This window comes from Neoarius graeffei, chromosome 24, assembly GCF_027579695.1.
Source record: "Neoarius graeffei isolate fNeoGra1 chromosome 24, fNeoGra1.pri, whole genome shotgun sequence".
Lineage (NCBI taxonomy): Eukaryota > Metazoa > Chordata > Actinopteri > Siluriformes > Ariidae > Neoarius > Neoarius graeffei.
Window position 1 is genome coordinate 44,683,424 of NC_083592.1, and position 19,642 is coordinate 44,703,065.

Genomic DNA, 19,642 nt, shown 5'->3' on the forward strand with positions numbered 1-19,642 from the left:
GTCCGGAAAACCGTGGACCATAGTGGTGACAGCCGCCGCCAGTTCCCTTTGGCTGCTGGAGAAGGTCACCACCATCTCCTTAGATGGTGTCTCAGGGATGCTGCTGGTCTATTATAAACAAATGCATGTACAATAATGCAGTAAAACAATCATAATGTTGATTAAAAAAGTTGATTAAATTATTTTCAATTAGTCATGCAAGTTAATTGACAACAAATCTTATATACGAGAAAAAATATGTATACTGCAATTAAAATCTAGTTAAAATATCATTTTATCATTATTATTATTATTATTATTAAGTTTTATTTTAATTTCTTTATATAAAATATATTTATTTTTATTATTATTATTATTATTATTAAGTTACATTTCTATAGTACACCTTTCACAATGCCAAGGTCGCTTTAAAGATGAAATAGTAAGAGAGGAAGATAAATATTAATAATAATGATAGTTAATAGTAAATACTACTACTACTACTACTACTAATAATAATAATAATAGTTAAAGTATTTTGTTTTTAGACAAATCAATATTTAACAACAAAACTACTTGTTTTGGAAACAAAAATATTACACTGATAGCCAGTTCTGATATAATGCTGATTATCTCGCGGATTGTTAGTGATTTTTATGACCTATGTAGTGACGACACACATTACTGAATCGATTCATTTGAACAAGCCCGTGAAGTGAATTGAATTATACGAGAATCGATTCTTTTGATTCATTGTCTGTCCTGTGTGGTATCCAAGAAATGATGTAATTTGAACATCACAGCAATCACAACAACGTGTGATTTGAACATCCTTGTACTCTATTTTAAACTATTTTAAACAAAGGTGTTTCCGCAGGCCGAAAGATTCAATAGATATACAGCTGAATAGCAAAGTTTATGAGGATTTGGCCATGCCATTTTTCTAAATTCCTACAGAAACAAACTATGAAAGTCATGCCATGATTACTGCATCATCTGTTCTTTATGGCTATATTACAAATTGAAGAAAACAGTTTGATATATATGGAGCCCCTAAAGTTCTGAAAGGTGATTTTTTTTTTTACCTTGTGCATGCAAGGTAATACCCAGATAGCAAAAGGGCGTTGATTCGACGGGGAATCATCGGCATGTTCTTCGACCATACGCCGTCGAATCATCGTGGATCACCGGCGTTGATTCAGCACCGCTTTGCTCATACGAGTTTGCGTTGAAACGACGTTGAAAAGTGGCTGGTGGCCGACAGAGAATAGACCCCCTTTCACCCTTTATTCAACTACGGATTTCGGTCGATTTATAGTTTAATTTTCGGCGATGATTCATCCAACTTTACTTCCTGTTTTATGTACAACAGGAAGGCTACAAATTAAGCAAAACAGGCTAAATTAAACTAGCTAACAATAAAGCATCGGGGCTCTTGCCTAGGATGAACACACACATGCATACTTCAACCATGAAAGTGAAACTTAATTTATATCAATGTGCGTAGGCTACGGCCTGTTTAATGTACAACAGGATATAAAAATGCATGCAACAATGCACCTCTCCTAATGTTTGTCAAGCTATCTAATGAGGCATAACTTTTAACATTTATAAGGAGCAGAACACACTTGAACAAGTTCTTAGAAACATTTTATGATTTATTTATAATTTATAATTGTGGCCTATTCCTCCTGCGGCGCAGACACCTGTACATGGAAACAGAAAAACATAACCAAAATTAATTTGATGCAGCATTGATAAAGAAAGTCAGCAGTAGGCTATGGGTTTCTAAATGCCACCCTACCTCATTATTTGGACATGGGGAAAAACTATATTTAAAATCCAAAGAGGGATGGAGGGAGGAAAATTAAAACAAAAGAAATGAAATATAGAGTAGAGAATATTTGATAAAATTAAGGATGTTTTTATTCAGTAAACATTTAAAAAAAAATGTTCTACAACACTCTAGCCTAGTGACTTACCAGTAACAAAATAGACTTGAAGTATTCAGATCCGCTCTGCATAAAGCAGCTAAATCCTCTCTCTGTCTCCCGGCAGAAAGCTCCTTGGTTTGCTTGTGTCTCAATCACAGCTGGTATTCTGTAGAAAGACTTCTTTTCACCTTTCCCATCAGCTTTGTTAGAACCCTAACACAGCACAAAAGTTTACCATTGTAGGTTTATGATGAACCAAGTGCCTCGTGGGTTCACAGACCGCGCGCTGCCGTTATTTCCCCCAAATCACGAGTTTGTTGGTCTTCCAATGTGGCGCAGGGTTTGTTTACTTCCGGTTTCTGGTGACGTCAGTGAAAGGGGTCTAATGGGGGCATTACCGCCACCCACTGGATTGGGGTGTAAAGCAGTCTGAACAAAACGTGTAAACATAAACATAGGAGAAATGAACCCGTTTTTCTAACTCGTCCTCACTTAGTCTACTTTTCTTTTTTGATTAGTCTGGATTTGATATTGTAAATTTAAATGTGAATCAATGTATATTCATCGGACATGAACAAATGAATAAATCTTGAGTAATCTTGAGGGGCGTGTGTGTCTGGGGCGCGGTGTCGCGGGGGGGATCGAACGAACCCTCCAATCCCCCCTGGCTACGGGCCAGAATTAGTTGCTCATCCTACCAATGTTGAAAACTGGCCAGCAAAAGTGACGATGGTTCAACATCGTATATTCGACCTTCTCTGATGGTTGACAGATCAACCTTTACCCACGGTGATTCAACAGTGATAAATCGACCTTCTCCGACGGCGGAGAAATCGACGTTTCACGGCGCCGTTTCAGCGTTGATTTTCTGACTTACGACGGAAACCGACCATTCTGACCAAGAATCGGCGCCGTTTCAACGTCCCTCTGCTATCTGGGTAACTTGTTATGCACATGATAATAACTAGAACCCACAAGATAATAACTAGAACACACAAGATAATAACTAGAACCCACAAGATAATAACTAGAACACACAAGATAATAACTTGTGAGCACAAGATACTAACTAGAACACACAATATAATAACTAGAACACAAGATAATAACTAGAACACACAAGATAATAACTAAAACACACAAGATAATAACTAAAACACGCAAGATAATAACTTGTAAGCATGAGATAATAACTAGAACACACAAGATAATAACTTGTGGGCACAAGATAATAACTAGAGCACACAAGATAATGACTTGTGGGCACAAGATAATAACTAGTGGACACAAGTAATAACTAGTGAGCACAAGATAATAACTAGAACACACAAGATAATAACTAGTGGGCATAAGATAATAATTAGAACCCACAAGATAATAACTAGAACACAAGATAAGTTGTGGGCACAAGATAATAACTAGAACACACAAGATAATAGCTTGTGGGCACAAGATAATAACTAGAACCCACAAGATAATAACTTGTGGGCACAAGATAATAACTAGAACACACAAGATAATAACCTGTGGGCATAAGATAATAACTAGAACACACAAGATAATAAGTTGTGGGCACAAGATAATAACTAGAACACAAGATAATAACTTGTGGGCACAAGATAATAACTAGTGGGCATAAGATAATAACTAGTGGGCACAAGATAACAACTAGAACACACAAGATAATAACTTGTGGGCACAAGATAATAACTGGAACACACAAGATAATAACTTGTGGGCATAAGATAATAACTAGTGGGCACAAGATAACAACTGGAACACACAAGATAATAACTTGTGGGCACGAGATAATGACTAGAATACACAAGATAACTTGTGGGCACAAGATAATAACTAGTGGGCACAAGATAATAACTTGTGGGCATAAGATAATAACTAAAACTCACAAGATAACTAGAACACAAGATAAGCTGTGGGCACAAGATAATAACTAGAACACACAAGATAATAGCTTGTGGGCACAAGATAATAACTAGAACACACAGGATAATAACTAAAACACAAGATAAGTTGTGGGCACAAGATAATAACTAGAACACACAAGATAACTTGTGGGCACAAGATAATAACTAGAACACACAAGATAATAACCTGTGGGCATAAGATAATAACTAGAACACACAAGATAATAAGTTGTGGGCACAAGATAATAACTAGAACACAAGATAATAACTTGTGGGCACAAGATAATAACTAGTGGGCATAAGATAATAACTAGTGGGCACAAGATAACAACTAGAACACACAAGATAATAACTTGTGGGCACAAGATAATAACTGGAACACACAAGATAATAACTTGTGGGCATAAGATAATAACTAGTGGGCACAAGATAACAACTGGAACACACAAGATAATAACTTGTGGGCACGAGATAATGACTAGAATACACAAGATAACTTGTGGGCACAAGATAATAACTAGTGGGCACAAGATAATAACTTGTGGGCATAAGATAATAACTAAAACTCACAAGATAACTAGAACACAAGATAAGCTGTGGGCACAAGATAATAACTAGAACACACAAGATAATAGCTTGTGGGCACAAGATAATAACTAGAACACACAGGATAATAACTAAAACACAAGATAAGTTGTGGGCACAAGATAATAACTAGAACACACAAGATAATAGCTCGTGGGCACAAAATAATAACTAGAACCCACAAGATAATAACTAGAACACAAGATAAGTTGTGGGCACAAGATAATAACTAGAACACACAAAATAATAGCTTGCGGGCACAAGATAATAACTAGAACACAAGATAATAACTAGCGGACATAAGATAATAACTTATGGGTACATGATTTAAAAAATATCCCCTTTCGGGACTTTATGGACTCCATAATACAGTAGTTTGATTCATGACTTTGATGAGTTTATAAAGTGGCCCAAATAGAACTGAACTGGTAATTTCTAAAGATTTTAAAACGTCATTATTCAACATGTCTCAGGTAGAAAATCCGCAGTTTCAAAGATTCAAGAACTTTATTGTCATATTGCTTTATTGTTCTCACGGATGCTGCAGTTAAAACAGAATAAATATAATGAGTATGAAAAGGTGATTCATTTGTTCGGTTGTTCAAAAGTATCGACTCCCGGGTGATTCACTCTCTCATTATTCTGGAGTGCAGAGCTGAAAATGTACACCGGAAAATGGCCGCTCCTCCAGATCCCACACCAAGCTTGTGACTGACTCCAGGCACTACAACTACACTGCGATCACACAGCGCTTCTTGTAAAAATACAGAACAAGGATTGATCAAAAACATCTAAAATAAAGCAGGAATGGTGCAGACGGTGCGAATCATCAGCCTGGGACACAGAATCAGCTGATGGCGGCACATCCAGGCAGGTGAATCTTTAATATCATGTACAATGTCCTTTATTATTATTATTATTATTATTATTATTATTATTATTAATGCTGTATTAGATTACTAGGTCCAGTTGCATGCTCAGTCTTCATGATACTAGATTAAGTTCCATGATCCGGGAATCAACCATGAACCATCCTGTGAGCAGCTTGTCAGATCAGACTATCATCACATCACATCACTAACATGCAGGTAATCACGTGGTTTTATCTTGCACAACTGTTCTCATTCAGAAGGTTCACGTTGCTGTAATGACACTTTAAACTGATCTGAAGAGGAAGAGGATGGAGATCCCTGCTTCTGACAACGGTTATAGCCACCACCAGCAGACATGTGAGGGCTGGAATGGTTGGGGTATGATCACGTCTCCAGCTTGCTCTCCTTCTGCATTACCTACTCTTTCTCCTCCATCTGGTTATCACCAACATCTAAACGGTGTACCTCAGAACGGGCCGGCTGCTATGGGTCCTCCAGCAATGCCAGTGAACTCGGACTATTCGCAGCCCGGGGCAGCGTACTGGTCCCACCTACAGCCACACTGCAATGGTGCGTGCCACTAAGCTCTTTAGCTTAAAATTTTTGATGCTATTTCTTTTCCTTTCAAGCATTTACAGTGGTACTTGAAAGTTTGTGAACCCTTTAGAATTTTCTATATTTCTGCATAAATATGACCTAAAACATCATCAGATTTTCACACAAGTCCGAAAAGTAGATAAAGAGAACCCAGTTAAACAAATGAGACAAAAATATTATACTTGGTCATTTATTTACTGAGGAAAATTATCCAATATTACGGGCGGCATGGTGGTGTAGTGGTTAGCGCTGTCGCCTCACAGCAAGAAGGTCCTGGGTTCGAGCCCCGTGGCCGGCGAGGGCCTTTCTGTGCGGAGTTTGCATGTTCTCCCCGTAGCCGCGTGGGTTTCCTCCAGGTGCTCCGGTTCCCCCCACAGTCCAAAGACATGCAGGTTAGGTTAACTGGTGACTCTAAATTGACCGTAGGTGTGAATGTGAGTGTGAATGGTTGTCTGTGTCTATGTGTCAGCCCTGTGATGACCTGGCGACTTGTCCAGGGTGTACCCCGCCTTTCGCCCGTAGTCAGCTGGGATAGGCTCCAGCTTGCCTGCGACCCTGTAGAACAGGATAAAGCGGCTAGAGATGATGAGATGAGATCCAATATTACATATCTGTGAGTGGCAAAAGTATGTGAACATTTGCTTTCAGTATCTGGTGTGACCCCCTTGTGCAGCAATAACTGCAGTTAAACGTTTCCGGTAACTGTTGATCAGTCCTGCACGCCGGCTTGGAGGAATTTTAGCCCGTTCCTCCGTACAGAACAGCTTCAACTCTGGGATGTTGGTGGGTTTCCTCACATGAACTGCTCGCTTCAGGTCCTTCCACAACATTTCAATTGGATTAAGGTCAGGACTTTGACTTGGCCATTCCAGAACATTAACTTTATTCTTCTTTAACCATTCTTTGGTAAAACGACTTGTGTGCTTAGGGTCATTGTCTTGCTGCATGACCCACCTTCTCTTGAGATTCAGTTCATGGACAGATGTCCTGACATTTTCCTTTAGAATTCGCTGGTGTAATTCAGAATTCATTGTTCCATCAATAATGGCAAGCCGTCCTGGCCCAGATGCAGCAAAACAGGCCCAAACCATGATATTACCACCACCATGTTTCACAAATGGGATAAGGTTCTTGTGCTGGAATGCAGTGTTTTCCTTTCTCCAAACACAACGCTTCTCATTTAAACCAAAAAGTTCTATTTTGGTCTCATCCATCCACAAAACATTTTTCCAATAGCCTTGTCCACGTGATCTTTAGCAAACTGCAGACAAGCAGCAATGTTCTTTTTGGTGAGCAGTGGCTTTCTCCTTGCAACCCTGCCATGCACACCATTGCTGTTCAGTGTTCTCCTGATGGTGGACTCATGAACATTAACATTAGCCAATGTGAGAGAGGCCTTCAGTTGCTTAGAAGTTACCCTGGGGTCCTTTGTGACCTTGCTGACTATTACATGCCTTGCTCTTGGAGTGATCTTTGTTGGTCGACCACTCCTGGGGAGGGTAACAATGGTCTTGAATTGCCTCCATTTGTACACAGTCTGTCTGACTGTGGATTGGTGGAGTCCAAACTCTTTAGAGATGGTTTTGTAACCTTTTCCAGCCTGATGAGCATCAAGAACGCTTTTTCTGAGGTCCTCAGAAATCTCCTTTGTTCGTGCCATGATACACTTCCACAAACATGTTGTGAAGATCAGACTTTGATAGATCCCCGTTCTTTAAATAAAACAGGGTGCCCACTCACACCTGATTGTCATCCCATTGATTGAAAACACCTGACTCTAATTTCACCTTCAAATTAACTGCTAATCCTAGCGGTTCACATACTTTTGCCACTCACGGATATGTAATATTGGATCATTTTCCTCAATAAATAAATGACCAAGTATAATATTTTTGTCTCATTTGTTTAACTGGGTTCTCTTTATCTACTTTTAGGACTTGGTGAAAATCTGATGATGTTTTAGGTCATATTTATGCAGAAATATAGAAAATTCTAAAGGGTTCACAAACTTTCAAGCACCACTGTAATAAGTTGTTTGTCATTCCTTGGTGTTTTATATCACTTTTTAAAAGCATGTATTATTCCGGACACAGGTGTGTATAAACCTGTTCCTGATACAAGAAGCCCAGCACAGACATCACTACAGGGAATCAACTCACAACTGGTGAGAGACAAGAACATCAAGCTGATTTTTATTATCACATTCATCTAATTATTTATGCAACAATGTCCATACGTATGTCATACCTCCATGGGAATCATGCAGCAACAAACAAGCAGTCAAAAGACTTATATTAAGTGGCTATAAAAATATTAATTGTTTGAATGAGGAATTTTATAATGGACTGTTCCCGTCTCGCACCCAGTGTTTCCGGGATAGACTCCGGATCAGAGGTGGACAGTAACGAAGTACATTTACTTGAGTACTGTACTTAAGTACACTTTATGAGTATCTGTACTTTACTTGAGTATTTTTTTTGGAAACTTATGACTTTAACTTCACTACATTTGAAAGGCAAATATCGTACTTTTTACTCCACTACATTTCTATCAAGGTCTTCATTACTCGTTACTATGAAGTGGTTTTGAAAATGGATGTTTTTTTCTTTTCTTTTCTAAAACGTGATTGGTTTTTTCGCAGGTGACACTGAGACAGGCGATCAATAATCACTAGGGTCACATCACGTCCATAGACTGGATAAAATCAAGTTCAGTGATTTCTCAGCAGCGTTATTTAACACAATCAGTTGATGGCAGAATGGAAGGAGGCGGTTCTTCTGGACAGTGCATGCACCCATGGCTTTACCTAGAACTCATGTTTCAGTTTTCTGAAAGGATTAAAGATTTGTTTCGTTTTAAATATTTGCTTTGTTTGCCGAAAATGAACCACATCACAGCCTACAAAAACTCACTTTCCAACCTGCGGAAGCATATTGAGGGATGTAAAAGTTTTATTCCAAGAGAAAGCTTGCAACGAAGTTGTCTGTGCTTTTAGAGCTAGCGATAACATTGCAATAGCTGTGCAGTCTGGTTAGTCAAATGACTTTCTATGGATTTGCCTGCCAAGTTTCCATCGCCTTGTTCACAGCTAACGTTTACACATCTCATCTCATCTCATCTCATTATCTCTAGCCGCTTTATCCTTCTACAGGGTCGCAGGCAAGCTGGAGCCTATCCCAGCTGACTACGGGCGAAAGGCGGGGTACACCCTGGACAAGTCGCCAGGTCATCACAGGGCTGACACATAGACACAGACAACCATTCACACTACGTTTACACATAGCTAGTTAATTTGGACACTGTTAGTTAGCATGTAAAAATGGAGTTACGTTAACAAATAAATGTACTTTTAATACTTAAGTATTTTTAAAAGCAAGTACTTCAGTACTTTAACTTAAGTAACAATTTGACTGGACAACTTTCACTTGTATCGGAGCAACATTTGACCTGTGGGAGCTGTACTTTGACTGAAGTAATGAAATTGGGTACTTTGTCCACCTTTGCTCTGGATCCACCGTAATCCTAAACAGAATAAAACAGTTACTGAAAGTGAGTGAACGAATGTGGATTTTTTTTTTTGTCTTTCGAATAGTATCCAAACAGTATTTGAAGTCAAATTCATTCTGGCAGCCCTAGCATAGATAAAATAAGGTGCAAAATGTGCAGTGTGCAATTCCAGTCTCAATCACACAATGCAGTAAATAAACATGACATGCTACAGTGTTCATGGGACGATTAAGAGGATTACGAGGAATAAGTTGCATGATTGAACAAAAAATGAAAAAAAAAAATGTATGTTGCTTCATAACTACATTAAATCTCTATTATTATTATTATTATTATTATTATTATTATTATAAATCTCTGTTATCAGTTTATTCATTCATCCTCGGTAACCACTTTATCCTAGAAAGTCATGGTGCCTCCTGGGAACTCTGAATGGGACACCTGTCTAATGCACACAGGACACATTCACGTTCACAATCACATTCACACCTCGGGACAATGTAGAGTCTCTAGTCGTCCTACTTGTATGTTTTTGGGAGGCCAGATGAAACCAGAAGTCCAGAGAAACCCATGCAGACACGGGGAGAACATGTGTATGGAACATCTCAGTTCAAGATCAAACCAGGATCCTGGAGCTATGAGGCCGCTGTAGCGTCACCAACTCAAAATAGTCAAAAATATATTACATTTATGTCCTTTTTTCTCTTTCTCCTGTTAGGAATTATTATTAATTTCCTTAGAATGTATTATTGTAATGCTACGTATACAGTATATACACTGTAACTGTAATAGTGATCTCTGTGTCATTCACTCAGACGAGTCCTATATCCAGCCCTAAATCAGAGTCCCGCTATGGTTTGGACCCTCAGCTACTACCCAGTGTTGTAAGTGCCTAGAAATGACTGATCTAATTTCACCTGGTGAAGACTGTTGAGCTATAATACACTGAGTTGGAATGGATTGTAACACTAGATTGAAATATAACACTGTTTTGGATCGTCTTGCTCACTGTAGGTGCAGGTAATGAGTGAGGACAGGGCTCAGTGGGAGGGGAAAATATTTGCATCTGAGCCTCAGTCCTCTGTCCCGCCACTCTCTAGCACTTCCTGCACTCTGGAGGACAGAGGTACCACACAACTGTACATGTCCACAAGTCAATCCTAAACACAAGAATAAATTTATTAATTTACTATATATATATCGATCAAAAGCCCTGTGATGACCTGGCGACTTGTCCAGGGTGTACCCCGCCTTTCGCCCGTAGTCAGCTGGGATAGGCTCCAGCTTGCCTGCGACCCTGTAGGACAGGATAAGCGGCTAGAGATAATGAGATGAGATGAGATATCGATCAAATATGAGGCCATTTGACAGAAAACATTATTAATATTAATAAGTTTAATACAACCCTGATTCCAAAAAAGTTGGGACAAAGTACAAATTGTAAATAAAAACGGAATGCAATGATGTGGAAGTTTCAAAATTCCATATTTTATTCAGAATAGAACATAGATGACATATCAAATGTTTAAACTGAGAAAATGTATCATTTAAAGAGAAAAATTAGGTGATTTTAAATTTCATGACAACAACACATCTCAAAAAAGTTGGGACAAGGCCATGTTTACCACTGTGAGACATCCCCTTTTCTCTTTACAACAGTCTGTAAACGTCTGGGGACTGAGGAGACAAGTTGCTCAAGTTTAGGGATAGGAATGTTAACCCATTCTTGTCTAATGTAGGATTCTAGTTGCTCAACTGTCTTAGGTCTTTTTTGTCGTACCTTCTGTTTTATGATGCACCAAATGTTTTCTATGGGTGAAAGATCTGGACTGCAGGCTGGCCAGTTCAGTACCCGGACCCTTCTTCTACGCAGCCATGATGCTGTAATTGATGCAGTATGTGGTTTGGCATTGTCATGTTGGAAAATGCAAGGTCTTCCCTGAAAGAGACATCGTCTGGATGGGAGCATATGTTGCTCTAGAACCTGGATATACCTTTCACCATTGATGGTGTCTTTCCAGATGTGTAAGCTGCCCATGCCACACGCACTAATGCAACCCCATACCATCAGAGATGCAGGCTTTTGAACTGAGCGCTGATAACAACTTGGGTCGTCCTTCTCCTCTTTAGTCCGAATGACACAGCGTCCCTGATTTCCATAAAGAACTTCAAATTTTGATTCGTCTGACCACAGAACAGTTTTCCACTTTGCCACAGTCCATTTTAAATGAGCCTTGGCCCAGAGAAGACGTCTGCACTTCTGGATCATGTTTAGATACGGCTTCTTCTTTGAACTATAGAGTTTTAGCTGGCAACGGTGGATGGCACGGTGAATTGTGTTCACAGATAATGTTCTCTGGAAATATTCCTGAGCCCATTTTGTGATTTCCAATACAGAAGCATGCCTGTATGTGATGCAGTGCCGTCTAAGGGCCCGAAGATCACGGGCACCCAGTATGGTTTTCCGACCTTGACCCTTACGCACAGAGATTCTTCCAGATTCTCTGACTCTTTTGATGATATTATGCACTGTAGATGATGATATGTTCAAACTCTTTGCAATTTTACACTGTCGTACTCCTTTCTGATATTGCTCCACTATTTGTCGGCGCAGAATTAGGGGGATTGGTGATCCTCTTCCCATCTTTACTTCTGAGAGCCGCTGCCACTCCAAGATGCTCTTTTTATACCCAGTCATGTTAATGACCTATTGCCAATTGACCTAATGAGTTGCAGTTTGGTCCTCCAACTGTTCCTTTTTTGTACCTTTAACTTTTCCAGCCTCTTATTGCCCCTGTCCCAGCTTTTTTGAGATGTGTTGCTGTCATGAAATTTCAAATGAGCCAATATTTGGCATGAAATTTCAAAATGTCTCACTTTTGACATTTGATATGTTGTCTATGTTCTATTGTGAATACAATATCAATTTTTGAGATTTGTAAATTATTGCATTCCGTTTTTATTTACAATTTGTACTTTGTCCCAACTTTTTTGGAATCGGGGTTGTAGTATGATTTATGATGTCATAGTGCCATATTGTAATTAGATCCATATACCGTATGTCAAGTTATTGACTGATTTTCCAATCTGTTCCATGTATGTAGGTAACGCGACTGCTCGATTTATTCGCTGCACGTCCTACAGCTTTCCTGTTGAGGCCCAATCGGCACAGCAGAGCCATCTGCCACTGGCGGCCATTTTCTGCCCCATGGCCAGACCTGAGATTAAAGAGGTATGTGTATGCATTTAGGATCTACATATAGATAGATCAAGATCCCTAAAGCTCAAATCAAGCCTGCAGATGCCCACTCGTACACTCATGAACACCCAAATATACAGGTATGTACAAAATCGGAGCAAAAACATGCCAATTTTGTATGCAGTCTATAGTTCTGATCTGATCTAATCTGACCTGACCTGACCTGAGCTCCTGCTCATTTCCATCTGTTACTGTTCTTCGCATTATTAAAGGTAGACTGCCTTTCAGATTTTTCAAGTGTAGGTCATAAAAAGAATTTTCCCTGGCACTCAATTATTTTTGTTTAGTGGACCGAAAGCTACTGAATTCGAATCACAGGCTTCCAATTTTATGATTTTTTAAAAAAATAGAACAATTAATGAATTTAAGGCAACGTGGCCCTAAATTCTCCGCTATTTTTTCTTGCTTCACCATGACCCAATTTAAGATACCACGTCATGCATCACATGGTGGGCTTTCCCTGTTTGCGCAAGGCATTGTGGGATACAAATTTGAAACAGGAGAGAAAAATAGAGGATGCGAATGAAATGTGAACGACCGACTACAGTAATGGAAAGCGAGAAGAAAAGAGGTTATGTTGCGAACAGAACAGAAACGCAGGACCAAACTGATAAATATCGGCGATCAGCGAGCACCTCGGTGTGATCAGCTGTTCGTTTCGCGACAGAATGATGTAACTGTCAGTGCACGGTCAAAGGTAAACCTGTAGATGGCAGTAATGCAACACTGGATGCCAGCTACCGTAAAACCCAAAAGAAGAAGGAAAAGAAAAAGAAGGAGGTAAACCTGTGCATGCGCACACGGACTTCCTCTGTCTGCTTGACTGTGTGAAGCGAGCGATTTCATGCACATTATTTGCTAAGGAATCCCCTCAAATGAAATAACTTCCTAGCCACAGAATGGCCTGGTTTTTTTTAGATATTACAGAAATAAACATATATCACAATGACCAAATTTCAGAGGGAACTGAATTTAACTGATTTTATGAAATCGAAAGGCCGTCTAGCTTTAAAGATGAATGATTAAAAAAAAAACACATCAAATCACGTGTCTTGAATTTTATTGGCTTGAATTTGGAAAAGTCCGGTGTTTACAGTATGTCTGCAGAAAATTTCTCTTGCTCAAATCAGATATGCCAGAAAATCGGATTCAAGTTGTCTGAACCTAGCCTTATTACACTTATCTCTCTCACTGATATGTTTGTACGGTTTGTACAGTCTACAGTTATGTACAGTAAATATGTCATCTAGGCTTTAGTGATTTCGACCTAACTCTGTGCTTCACTTCCAGAAATTTGTGCTACCATGCTTATTGTGTGGGTGTGTGCTGTTTCTTTTCTTTTCTTTTTTTTTTGTGCAGATACCAGTGCCAGTGTGTAACACAGGGGACTGTATTAAGGGCTGTGGTGTGTGTGGTGCCTTTATGAGTCCTGCTATGAGCTGGCAGGACTGCGGGCAGCGCTTCTACTGCCCTTTCTGCGGCAAACTCACGGAAGGTCCGAATAAATCAGACTTTAGTTTCTTACATTTCTTCAGTTTTTTTCTACATGATTACATTTTAGCTGTGTAAGACAGTATTGGCACTGTTTTCTCCCTCTCTTGAACTCTCAGTGCCATGGCAGTCATATCAGCCAACAAACAAGGGGCAACGAGTTGACCGGGAGAAGAGGCCAGAGCTCAGTCTGGGTTCATATGAGATCCTGGAAACACAAAAGGTAACCAGGATTATAAATAGGATCTCATATGTCTATTCACTGTGTACAGTGGTGCTTGAAAGTTTGTGAACCCTTTAGAGTTTTCTGCATAAATATGACCTAAAACATCATCAGATTTTCACACAAGTCCTAAAAGTAGATAAAGAGAACCCAGTTAAACAAATGAGACAAAAATATTATACTTGGTCATTTATTTATTGAGGAAAATGATCTAATATTACATATCTGTGAGTGGCAAAAGTATGTGAACCTTTGCTTTCAGTATCTGGTGTGACCCCCTTGTGCAGCAATAACTGCAACTAAACGTTTCCGGTAACTGTTGATCAGTCCTGCACGCCGGCTTGGAGGAATTTTAGCCCATTCCTCCGTACAGCTTCAACTCTGGGATGTTGGTGGGTTTCCTCACATGAACTCAGGACTTTGACTTGGCCATTCCAAAACATTAACTTTATTCTTCTTTAACCATTCTTTGGTAGAACGACTTGTGTGCTTAGGGTCATTGTCTTGCTGCATGACCCACCTTCTCTTGAGATTCAGTTTATGGACAGATATCCTGACATTTTCCTTTAGAATTTGCTGGTATAATTCAGAATTCATTGTTCCATCAATGATGGCAAGCCGTCCTGGCCCAGATGCAGCAAAACCGGGCCAAACCATGATACTACCACCACCATGTTTCACAGATGGAATAAGGTTCTTGTGCTGGAATGCAGTGTTTTCCTTTCTCCAAACATAACGCTTCTCATTTAAACCAAAAAGTTCTATTTTGGTCTCATCCGTCCACAAAACTTTTTTCCAATAGCCTTCTGGCTAGTCCACATGATCTTCAGCAAACTGCAGACAAGCAGCAATGTTCTTTTTGGAGAGCAGTGGCTTTCTCCTTGCAACCCTGCCATGCACACCATTGCTGTTCAGTGTTCTCCTGATGGTGGACTCGTGAACATTAACATTAGCCAATGTGAGAGAGGCCTTCAGTTGCTTAGAAGTTACCCTGGGGTCCTTTGTGACCTCGCCGACTATTACACGCCTTGCTCTTGGAGTGATCTTTGTTGGTCGACCACTCCTGGGGAGGGTAACAATGGTCTTGAATTTCCTCCATTTGTACACAGTCTGTCTGACTGTGGATTGGTGGAGTCCAAACTCTTTAGAGATGGTTTTGTAACCTTTTCCAGCCTGATGAGCATCAAGAACGCTTTTTCTGAGGTCCTCAGAAATCTCCTTTGTTCGTGCCATAATACACTTCCACAAACATGTGTTGTGAAGATCAGACTTTGATAGATCCCTGTTCTTTAAATAAAACAGGGTGCCCACTCACACCTGATTGTCATCCCATTGATTGAAAACACCTGACTCTAATTTCACCTTCAAATTAATTGCTAATCCTAGAGGTTCACATACTTTTGCCACTCACAGATATGTAATATTGGATCATTTTCCTCAGTAAATAAATGACCAAGTATAATATTTTTGTCTCATTTGTTTAACTGGGTTCTCTTTATCTACTTTTAGGACTTGTGTGAAAATCTGATGATGTTTTAGTTCATATTTATGCAGAAATATAGACAATTCTAAAGGGTTCACAAACTTTCAAGCACCACTGTATAGACATTGTTTTGATCATTTTGCCTCTGTACACCACCACAATGGACTGGAAATGAAGGCATCAAGATATGATTGAAGTGTACCAGCTACAGGGTCATGGGCACCCAGGACTTATTGATGTGCGTGGGGAGCGAAGGCTAGCCTGTCTGAGCCAATCTCACAGAACACCTACTGTAGCACAAATTGCTGTAAAAGTTAGTGTTGGCTATGATAGAAAGGTGTCAGAACACACAGTGCATCACAGCTTGCTGCGTCTGGGGCTACATAGTCGGAGACTGGTCAGAGTGCCCATCCTGAGTGCTCTATCTTCCTCCAAAAACACCTATAATGATCATGTGATCATCAGAACTGTACTATGGCGCAATAGAAGAAGGTAGCCTGATTTAATGAATGACGTTTTCTTTTACATCATGTGGATAACTGGGTACGTGTGTGTTGCTTACCTGGGGAAGAGATGGCACCAGGATGCACTATGGGAAGAAGGTAAGTTAGCAGAGATAGTGTGATGGTCTGTGCAATGTCTGCTGGGAAACCTTGCGTCCTGACATTTATGTGGATGCTACTTTAGGTCATATTTATGCAGAAATATAGAAAATTCTAAAGGGTTTACAAACTTTCAAGCACCACTGTATATGTTGACTAGATAGAAAGATATAATATAATATAATATAATATAATATAATATAATATAATATAATATAATATAATATAATACCATTGTACTGCAGTGTATTATATGTCCACAGAATACATAAGAGATTCAGTTGAAAATGAAGAACTTCCACTCGTATTTTAATGTAATTATTGAATCAGAAAATGTTTACATCATAGAAAATTGTGAAAGTAAAATATGCCGTGTGATTTAGACAAAAAAAAATTAAATGCATACTTAATTTGGGCACCTAAAAGTAGAATGTGAGATCTTAGTCATTCAAATTTGGATTTTTTTGTCCTTGGATACCAATATTATGGAAATTTGAATATTATAAAACTACTGAAAGTTCTGGCAGTTCTAGTGTCTGTCAGTTTGTCTAATTTGTAGTTTTGTACACAGCGTTTGGGGTTTTTTTGGGACATGTCATATATTTGGGTGTTTGCGTATGTGTGTGTGATTACTTATCACTTTATCATATCCTCTGCGTTTTGTGTGAAGGGACAACCTGCTGTGTTGCTCCTAGCAATTGATGTCACTGCTGTTGCAATAAGATCAGGACAACTGGACTTCATCTGCCAGCAGCTTTGTACCCTCCTCCAGTCTTTAAATGGGTATGACGTTCTCACACAAAAGCTCACGCAAAATACATACGCACTGTGACCTCTGCTGTTCTTTGTGACTCTCATGATCTTCTTTCAGGGGAGAAGATGAGGCACAATCAGACCTGAGAGTTGGTTTGATTACTTATGACAGTAGAATCCACCTCTATGATCTCAGTCCGATGTTGTCCCGCCCCCACTTGATGGTCCTGACAGACACAGATGAGCTGGAACTTCCTGTGCAGGAGGGGCTTCTGGTCCCACTCAGAGACTGCAGACACACTGTAGAGAGGTATTAATGGACAGCACATCAAGTTAGTGATGTGATTTGGGTTTTTGGAACAGTTTACGCAGGGTGTGCAAAGGATTGAATATGATTATTTATGTGCAGTGTTCTACAACAAATTCCGCTGTTTGATGTGGAGATGCAGGACAGTTCAGGCTCGCAAGATCTTCCTGTTCAAGCCGGACTCAAGATCCTACAGGTAGAGAATACCTGCCTGATTGTTAATGTTTTACATTTCCTATACTGTGACTGAGAGATACAATAATGAGGCCACGCCTCCATTACTGTGAGTGAGAGGCAGACAGGAATTGCCTCTTTCACTGGGACTGACAAGCACACAGGCCACGCCTCCATTACTAGGACTGATATGCAGAGAAGTCATGCCTTCTTTACTTGGACTGATAGGCACATAGGCCACGCCTACTTCAGTGGGATTGATTGCCACATAGGCCACACCTCTTTCACTGGGATTGAAAGGCACACAGGCCACACCTCCTTCACTGAGACTGAAATGCACACAGGCCACAGCTCTTTCACAGAGACTGAAAGGCACACAGGCCACACCTTCTTCACTGAGACTGATTGCCATACAGGCCACACCTCTTTCACTGAGACTGAAAGGCACACAGGCCACACCTTCTTCACTGAGAATGATTGCCATACAGGCCACACCTCCTTCACTGAGACCTAAAGGCACACAGGCCACACCTCTTTTATTGAGACTGAAAGGAACACAGGCCACACCTCCTTCACTGAGACTGAAAGGCAGACAAGCCACACCTTCATTGAGACTGAAAGGCACACAGGCCACACCTCTTTTACTGAGACTGAAAGGAACACAGGCTACACCTCTTTCACAGAGACTGAAAGGCACACAGGCCACACCTCCTTCACTGAGACTGAAAGGCACACAGGCCACACCTCTTTTACTGAGACTGAAAGGAACACAGGCCACACCTCCTTCACTGAGACTAAAAGGCAGACAAGCCACACCTCCTTCATTGAGACTGAAAGGCACACAGGCCACACCTCTTTCACTGAGACTGAAAGGCACACAAGCCACACCTCCTTCACTGAGACTGAAAGGCACATAGGCCACACCTCCTTCATTGAGACCGAAAGGCACACAGCCCACACTTCTTTCACTGAGACTGAAAGGCACACAGCCCACACTTCTTTCACTGAGACTGAAAGGCACACAGGCCACACCTCTTTTACTGAGACTGAAAGGCACACAAGCCACACCTCCTTCACTGAGAGTGAAAGGCACATAGGCCACACCTCCTTCATTGAGACTGAAAGGCACACAGCCCACACTTCTTTCACTGAGACTGAAAGGCACACAGGCCACACCTCTTTCACTGAGACTGAAAGGCACACAAGCCACACCTCCTTCACTGAGACTGAAAGGCACATAGGCCACACCTCCTTCATTGAGACTGAAAGGCACACAGCCCACACTTCTTTCACTGAGACTGAAAGGCACACAGCCCACACTTCTTTCACTGAGACTGAAAGGCACACAGGCCACACCTCTTTCACTGAGACTAAAAGGCACACAGGCCACACCTCTTTTACTGAGACTGAAAGGAACACAGGCCACACCTCTTTCACAGAGACTGAAAGGCACAGAGGCCACACTGTCTTCACTGAGACTGATTGCTATACAGGCCACACCTCCTTCACTGAGACTGAAAGGCACATAGGCCACACCTCCTTCACTGAGACTGAAAGGCACACAGGCCACACATCTTTCACCGAGACTGAAAGGTACACAGGCCACACATCTTTCACCGAGACTGAAAGGTACACAGGCCACACCTCTTTCACCGAGACTGAAAGGCAAACAAGCCACACCTCCTTCATTGAGACTGACAGGCACACAGGCTACACCTCTTTCACCGAGACTGAAAGGCAAACAAGCCACACCTCCTTCATTGAGACTGACAGGCACACAGGCCACACCTCTTTCACCGAGACTGAAAGGCAAACAAGCCACACCTCCTTCATTGAGACTGACAGGCACACAGGCTACACCTCTTTCACTGAGACTGAAAGGAACACAGGCCACACCTCTTTCACTGAGACTGAAAGGAACACAGGCCACACCTCCTTCATTGAGACTGAA

General features: G+C 40.6%; 1 protein-coding gene across 5 annotated transcripts in view; it reads left to right on the plus strand.

Annotated features, from left to right (window-relative positions):
* Positions 1-5,084: 5,084 nt before the first annotated feature.
* The window catches only part of si:dkey-13n15.2 (protein transport protein Sec24C), a 35,762-nt gene continuing 21,204 nt past the window's right edge, over positions 5,085-19,642 (plus strand). For 2 of the 5 annotated variants that reach the window (XM_060907309.1, XM_060907314.1), the window contains exons 1-12: positions 5,085-5,297; positions 5,379-5,511; positions 5,595-5,865; positions 7,986-8,056; positions 10,215-10,283; positions 10,414-10,525; positions 12,504-12,631; positions 14,018-14,153; positions 14,269-14,372; positions 17,128-17,240; positions 17,329-17,520; positions 17,620-17,713. In XM_060907309.1, coding sequence (XP_060763292.1) covers positions 5,506-5,511; positions 5,595-5,865; positions 7,986-8,056; positions 10,215-10,283; positions 10,414-10,525; positions 12,504-12,631; positions 14,018-14,153; positions 14,269-14,372; positions 17,128-17,240; positions 17,329-17,520; positions 17,620-17,713 — 1,296 coding nt within the window. In that variant the 5' untranslated portion in view covers positions 5,085-5,297; positions 5,379-5,505. Of the gene's footprint in view, positions 5,298-5,378; positions 5,512-5,552; positions 5,866-7,985; positions 8,057-10,214; positions 10,284-10,413; positions 10,526-12,503; positions 12,632-14,017; positions 14,154-14,268; positions 14,373-17,127; positions 17,241-17,328; positions 17,521-17,619; positions 17,714-19,642 lie in introns of all 5 variants that reach the window. The other 3 variants (XM_060907310.1, XM_060907313.1, XM_060907311.1) reach the window with 3 other exon arrangements.